The following is a 7,574-nucleotide window of genomic DNA, read 5'->3' as shown; positions in this document are numbered from 1 at the left end:
TACTTTAACCCCTATTATTTATGTACTATAAATCCGTTGGTATATTTTATTCTTATTATTGTTGACATTAAATTGACAACGATAACTAATTTTGTTTACTAAAACTGATTTATTAAAACTATATAGTGAGGTGGAAAGTTGTGTGTTTCGCTCGGGAGCAAAGTTGTTTTTTCGTCTCGTGGCTTGAAACCCTAGTTACGCTCAGGATCTTGTTTTTAAACCAATCGATTTCCTCGTGGTTCAATCTAGGGTTTCTTCGCTTGCTATGGTGTCAATACAAGCACTCGCGCCAAACAACAACTTTGCAGCCTTGCATAACAAATACCTAACTATATTTATCTCCACAATACAAAACAAAGGAATAAATATCATAGGTTACGTTTTTATTAATTTTTCGGAGCAGCTTAAAAATTTAATATCTTGTTTTAGGCGCATGTTTCCCGTGGTCAAGGTAACGGCAAGTGGACTGGACCCCACTGCTATGTATACAGTACTGTTGGAATTTGTACAGGTGGACTCACATCGCTGGAAATATGTTAATGGGGAATGGGTACGTTATTTCATATAATCCAAAGTAATAATATTATAAATGCGAAAGTAACCCTGTGTGTTACGTTTTCACGCCTAAACCGCGGAACCAATTTTGATGAATTTTGGTATAGAGATAGAAGGGACCTAGGAGAATGATAATGGCTTCTTTCTGTCACAAAAATAAATCTTAAAATGAAAGTTTGCATGGAAAACCAATCAAATTATAAAAGTTAGTAAAGTACAGTACCGGCTACTCTCATTACTTATTCTACGCAGACGAAATTGCGTGCTCTAGCTAGTTCCAATGTATAATTTAAGAATGAAAATATTATGTACAAAGTTTTTAATGTATGGAGTTGGTAGACGGCATAGATATCACAATGATATTTTATTTTAATTTTATTCGGAACAACTACAGCTATACTATGATAGAGAGATTCTTTGGTTATGTGTTTGTTCGGCAGAAGAATATTTACTCTAGGTAATATTTTTTAATATTAATTAGCTTAAAACAAAGTCCACTTACAACGCGGCCACTTACTTGATACCTACTATACTTACTTTTCGTGGAATTATGTCATTGGAAAAACTATTCTTGGAAGACATTAGATGATTGTGTAGGTAACTACGGGTATAACGTGTCTGTAGTGTGACCTCCGAATGATAAATCAAAGAATATGATTCACGACTGTAAATACTTCCGTCGAAAACAACTTTAGCAGATTATTAATATTTGTTTAGTGTAGTTGTACAAAAGTCATTTGTATTATATAATTTTTCATGAACTTAAAAAAGTTCGTTGTATTTTTTCACGCTATCCGTCTCAACGGGAAACGGTAGGTTTTGAATTTAAATTTTCACAATTTGGTGTTAGTTTTGTCTAGTGTTCAGTCTAGTTATCGACGTGCGAAATAAATCTATTTATGAATAATAAAAATACGTCTTATCCATACTTATTTATGAATACATTTATTTTCAATTTTCGAATACAAAATATAAAGTCCACAACGTCTCTACGGTAAAAAGTGAACTTGTTTAACTATTTTGTTACTAAAGGTGCCGGGAGGAAAAGCAGAAGTACCACCATCCAATGCAATATACATACACCCAGAGAGCCCCAATTTCGGCGCTCACTGGATGAAGGAACCCATTTCGTTCGCGAAGGTTAAACTCACCAACAAAACAAATGGAAATGGTCAGGTAAATATTAAGATTACGAATCATTCAAATAGTTATTAGGTAAGTCTGAGAGAATAAAAGCTCAAATAATGAACCCTGCCTTAGATATAGCCCCACCTCAATATTCATTGACTCCAGATGTATCTGCATAATCAGTTCACAGTATTGTCGGAATACTAATTCCCGATAATAGAAAGCCCGAGATCCGAAGGTGTTACCGTGCTACAGTTTCGTAGCTACCGCTATTTCGACGAAGCTACCCGTAGTTCTCACGGTTGAATGTGGTGCGAATGAATATGAAAGCAAACACCTGATACATCCAGATCCATATGTTGGCGTCTCGGTGTGAAATCTGTAGCTTTACCAACTGTTTAGCGGGTGTTCGTATAGTACTATCATTTGTAATAATTATTGTCTCTTCGCTATATTTACTCATCTGTTTTTACGTTGCACGCCCCTATCGCAAATAATTACGATTAATAATTCGATAATCGATTAAATAATAGTATATTATTATTTATAAACCTATGTAATTTCTATTCTATTGAAAGCTGAAAAGAATTCCATAGTAGTCAGTGAGATCTAAAAAGTCACAGTGAAGTATAATAATTTATTAAAAATATCTTTTTTTTTCTTCTAGATAATGCTAAACTCTCTCCATAAATATGAACCTCGTGTGCACCTTGTAAAAGTGGGCACAGATCTACGTCGTATTATGACGTATCCGTTCCCCGAGACGCAGTTCATAGCCGTAACGGCGTATCAGAATGAAGAAGTGACGTCATTGAAGATTAAATATAATCCTTTCGCAAAGGCTTTCCTTGATGCTAAGGAGAGACCTGAGGGGTATTACCAGAGAGACTTCGTAGGTACACATTATCCGCAGCAGAGTTCTTCGCCGCATCAGTATCCTCAATGTAAGCTCAGAGGGTGGACACTGTTGATCATTGCTTAAGTTGCTACATTTATTAGTTTACAAATTAAAATTTGTATTCTTGCAGTTGGTGGTTGGTTTGTCACATCGCAGCCCTTGTACGGCAGTAGTAACTCTTCGTCAAGAAGGCCTGCGCCCTATCCGCCGCGACCACCTTCTCGGCCACGAACATTGTCCCCGCCTTGTAAGTATATCATCATTTACATGCTAGGAAAAAATATTACCTACTCAATTGAAACAAATTATGTCTATAATTTTTTTATATGATACCAAGTGAAGGGACGAAGAAGTCGTGCACCTGGTAGTAAGCGACACGCGTTTTCATAGCAGTGACGATTCCATTAATATGCACTGCGATTTCGCTCGTCACTGAGACTTATAATAACTTATAAGTCATATGTGCCTGTAATTTCACCAACTCCCTTACTGCTACTGCTTGGTGGCAGAAATATGTCACATGGCTGATGGCAGTACTTCTCGGGATGAACTTTTTCACAAGTAGCTCTACTGCTATTAAAAATATGCTAATATTCTTTTCACAGCTTCTTACAGCAATACAGAGCGTACGACTTCAGCTGTAGCAAATAGCAGTAGCAGTTATACGTGGACTGGCAGCAGCGCCTATTGGAGCTCTACTCAGGGCAGCACGTCCCCGCAACCAAATACCTCTCCTACCCCGTACCGTACCCCGCCTCACGCGTATTCTGCTCCTATCGAATATACCTCCACACCACCTACAAGTACGCCCGCACCGACGTCCGCACCAACGCCGTTGTACCCTCTTCAGTACGAAACGCCAGCGCAACACCACTCACCCTACTACCAACATGCATACGCACCGTATGCACATCATGCGATCGAAGACATTTCATATTGGCCTAACAGGTTAGCGAAACATTAGTAGGTATAGTGTAAAGTATCTATGACCCTAAAGTCTTTGTTATGATCCAACTTTAACACCCAACACATTCGGTGTGAGAAGTTTTAGCGCAATTATATTTTGTTGCTTTGTTGCTTTATGGAATGTTTAAGAATCTATTTATCATTATTATATTATTTTACAGTCTGAATAGCTATGGCTATCAGCCGTCGGAATATGTTGGCGCTGGTGAAGTGGCTTACGGATCTGAAAGTATGGCCTTCGGACCAGCTGGACCCTCTTTAGAAGCAGCCCCTGCTGAACCTAGGGCCACTCCACCGGGTTCTGAACACGCATCTGGAGAACGGGAATATAAATTCAGCACGGAAGAAGAACGCCACTCGCCTTGTGAAGAATCCACTCTTCCACCACGATCCCCTAATCAATGATTAATTTATTTCTTATACTCACTACCTTAACGCGCGTTCAATAGTACTTACCTTTTTCAACTTATGAGCGCATGGATTCGGCATTTTTAGTCAATAAATAAGATTTTCAGTGCAAATAATATTGCATTCAAGTTATTTTTTCTATGAAAAGTGTGTATGGGAATAATATGAGTATATTCCATGAAAATATTTAACCGGAAACTTGACATGAATACTCTTGAAAGCAAATAAAGAAACGCGTGTTTTTCTTTTTTCCTAACTACATTTTATGGAGTCACCACACTTATTGACACGAAATCGCATTAAACCCGTTAAAAAAGCTTTGTATAGGTAAAAAGAGCGAAAAAAATGTGCGTTTTGTGTTGATGGTCGGAGCGGAAGCGAAACGCCCAACCTCTTTTTGGTCCGTATTGCATGGGTATAAAGGTTTATCTAGCCGGATTAATGCGATTCTGTGTCAATAATTGTAATGATTAACTAAACGTTAAAAATATACAGTGATCACTCTTTATTTAATTATAAACCTCGTCATATGTTGCATCTTACAGCCTTCGATCATATGATCAAAGCTTACAGCCGTTGTACCTCGTTCGCTATAAGATTTACAATAAAAGTGTGTATGAAAAAATATGGGAAAAAACACGTCGTCAATGTTGTATTGTCAATCAAACAATTTTTGCACTTTTCGTTCTAGATGATGGCGTGAGACCACCATCTCAAGAGTTCACAAAATTAAGGTTTTATTTAGGGCCACCAGTCTATGTACATTCCTGTTAAATTTCAATACTCAATGTCTTTTTGGAGAAAAATAACTTTTTTATATCCCTAATGAATGATTGAATGGATTATTGTTTGTGTATGAAAATTAGTCTGTGCTCAACACAACAAATTTTCCACTAGGCAACAAAATGTAGAATCGCCTATTTAGGTAACCTAATTTTAATTGGTAATAATACTTATTGAATATTTTTAAATGGCAATTATCGTACTGTACATAGCAATATTTTATAAAGCAGTATACGTTAAATTACATTTATTTGAAAGAAATAAAATGTGTTTATATATTTGATAATTAGCCTAATACTGGAATGAAAAATAGGCAAAGAGAGATTCGTTATTTAGATTCGTTACTCGTATTACTATAACAATAAATTGATTATACATAATTACTTATATTTTTATATTATTTCAAACAGCAGCATACCTTTCGAGTTTGACTCCTACCGGGGGCTTTCACCACTCTTCTTCAGTCTTTTCGATCTGTTCATGTCATGTGAAGTTGTAGTTTATTATTGGGTAATGAATCATCATCAAATGTAAATAAAACTGTGTGTGTAAAACGTTGTGATTAGCTCCGGCGCTAGCCTATGCAATCCCGGGTGCAATCAATACCCTGGCGTAGGTATGCGATCAAAATGGAATACTTACATTTTCCCCAGTGATCGGAAATTCGGGTGCAAATGGTGCGATTATAAATGTATTGGGAAGCAATAGCCCGTTGACTTTGCAAGCACCGTGAGTAGTGCTAACAAAAGCAGAAAATTTTCTTGATCTTTATCCGACAGCGATGTGCTTTCTTTAAAATTTGTGTAGAAAATAAAACATGACCGCTTTTGGTGTCACATTGGCCGCCTTAGCTCCGCTATGCCGCCACGGACTACAGTATAGTACGAATTCGTTCCCCGCAGGTACGCCCCCGAACTTATTTTCCCGCTGTACCGCCTCTGTGTGGCCTGAGCTTAAGACATCCTGCACCATGGGTAAAGTCGTCACTGATTGTGATGAAACCTATTATGACGGATAAGTTTCACAAAAATCTTGGAAATCACAAGTGCCAAACTTGAATCCGGCCAGCATGGTGGACTAAAACTTATACACCTTCCTTAATGTTGACTCATATCGTGCAGCAGAATAAATCCAGATTGAAGATAATGATACCTACATAAATTATTATCAATGAACGTTTAGATAAAACAGCGTCTCTTCGTATTACTTTACTGCTCTTATGTTTCTTGTATCTATGTCAAAGTCAATTAATATACTTTTAAGTAGAACAAAATTTCTTTGTATTATTTAAAAAAGTTTGTAAAAGCAAAACTTTAATCAATTGTAGATTGTTATCGTAATTTTTTAATTCAGCGTTTTCGATAATTTCAATGCTGAATAGTTATTTATGACCTATTTTTTGCGCATTGTATGTACTTTTATATTATATCATGATGTCGGTCCTTCGTTAATGTTTGTTTAAGAATCTAAGGCTCGTATTCTAGAACTTTACTCAATGCTCAAGTCAAGATTGCAATGGAAACTCAAGCACTGGAAATACGACCCTAATGGCAGGGACTTGAGTATGACTTCGAGTGCTTTAAACCATACTCAAATCCTGACTTGAGCATTGAGTAGAGTTCTAGAATACGACCCTAAGGGTCGTATTCCAGAACTCTACTCATTGCTGACTTGAGCATTGAGTAAAGTTCTAGAATACGACCCTAAGTATATTATACTAACCATAACAAACTGTACATAAAATAATAGCAATAATTATTTTCCATGTGTATACTTATTAAGATTTATAGTTGCTGCCTAAAATTAGGTGTTGACAATAAACTTGTGTTTCTGTTACAATGTCTATTATTTTTTAACTTAAGGATTATTAACATAACGGTTATACTGGGTCTAATCGTTAAGTGTGCCTATGCGATTATTACCCAGGTAAATTTAAGAGATTTCAAAAACTTTTAAACTGATATCGACAATTCGTTGCCTAATGAGTAAAATGACAATAATACCTTTATTTTTATAAAACTAGAAATATAAAAAATATTAACGTTAATCGCTTCCTAATCCGCCGCACAGGCAGGAGACAGCTCACACACAATCCTGGGTATGGCCGACGTATTGAGTCTCGCAGGACGCATTGCAGGATTATAGCATGGCTTGCACGCTGCGACTACATTTATAATCCTGCATTAGGCGGCAGACGGCAAGGCGGACTGCAATGCAGAATAATGAATGCCCCCTTATACAATTAATATGGCATTCGTAGAGAAGCTTTAGTCTCGAACAACTACTTATAATACAAAATGTTGTACTTACTTAAAAATAAACATAATTTTGTTTTTATTCAATTATAAAAGTTAGTTTTATTAAGGTCAGGTGGGGTAAGAGGAACACCGGGGGAAGAGGGACTAACATCCATAATACTCTTAGAATAATAACGCATAGAAGGATAGTTTCATATCAAACGAACTGTCACAAGTGAGGCAAAAACCAAATTCATGTAGGCGTAAGCAACTTGTAACTACGCTCGTCGGCACGCACACAAATATACAAATAATGATGCCATGGAATAACATTTCCCTCAAAAGTGGGGAAATTGTATCTTGCTTAACTCATCATTAAGTTACAGGTGCCTACAGATTTGCCCGACAATGTCGATCAGGTGCCTACAGATATGCTCGGTTTTGTCGATGAAAAACGAATATAGCACTTATTTGTAAATCCAAGATGGCGGACACGATTTTTCAAAATATGCTATATGGGTATCCTTTTCGAGGTATTTGGGGATGCTCATTACGAATATGGCACTCATTTCTAAATCCAAGATGGCGGACACGAGTTT

The 7,574-nt window shown here is 36.8% G+C and overlaps 1 protein-coding gene across 1 annotated transcript in view; it reads left to right on the top strand.

The window, feature by feature from the left end:
• LOC113236832 (T-related protein) overlaps positions 1-4,705 on the top strand; it is a 16,071-nt gene extending 11,366 nt beyond the window's left edge. The window contains exons 2-7 of the mRNA XM_026473030.1: positions 430-550; positions 1,588-1,731; positions 2,351-2,627; positions 2,712-2,828; positions 3,187-3,529; positions 3,709-4,705. Coding sequence (XP_026328815.1) covers positions 430-550; positions 1,588-1,731; positions 2,351-2,627; positions 2,712-2,828; positions 3,187-3,529; positions 3,709-3,952 — 1,246 coding nt within the window. The 3' untranslated portion in view covers positions 3,953-4,705. The remainder of the gene's footprint in view (positions 1-429; positions 551-1,587; positions 1,732-2,350; positions 2,628-2,711; positions 2,829-3,186; positions 3,530-3,708) is intronic.
• Positions 4,706-7,574: the final 2,869 nt, after the last annotated feature.

The sequence above is a fragment of the Hyposmocoma kahamanoa genome, unplaced genomic scaffold (assembly GCF_003589595.1).
Source record: "Hyposmocoma kahamanoa isolate Upper Pololo Valley unplaced genomic scaffold, ASM358959v1 92, whole genome shotgun sequence".
Classification (NCBI taxonomy): Eukaryota; Metazoa; Arthropoda; class Insecta; order Lepidoptera; family Cosmopterigidae; genus Hyposmocoma; species Hyposmocoma kahamanoa.
Note: the sequence above shows the minus strand (reverse complement) of the source record. Positions and strands in the feature narration are given on the sequence as shown.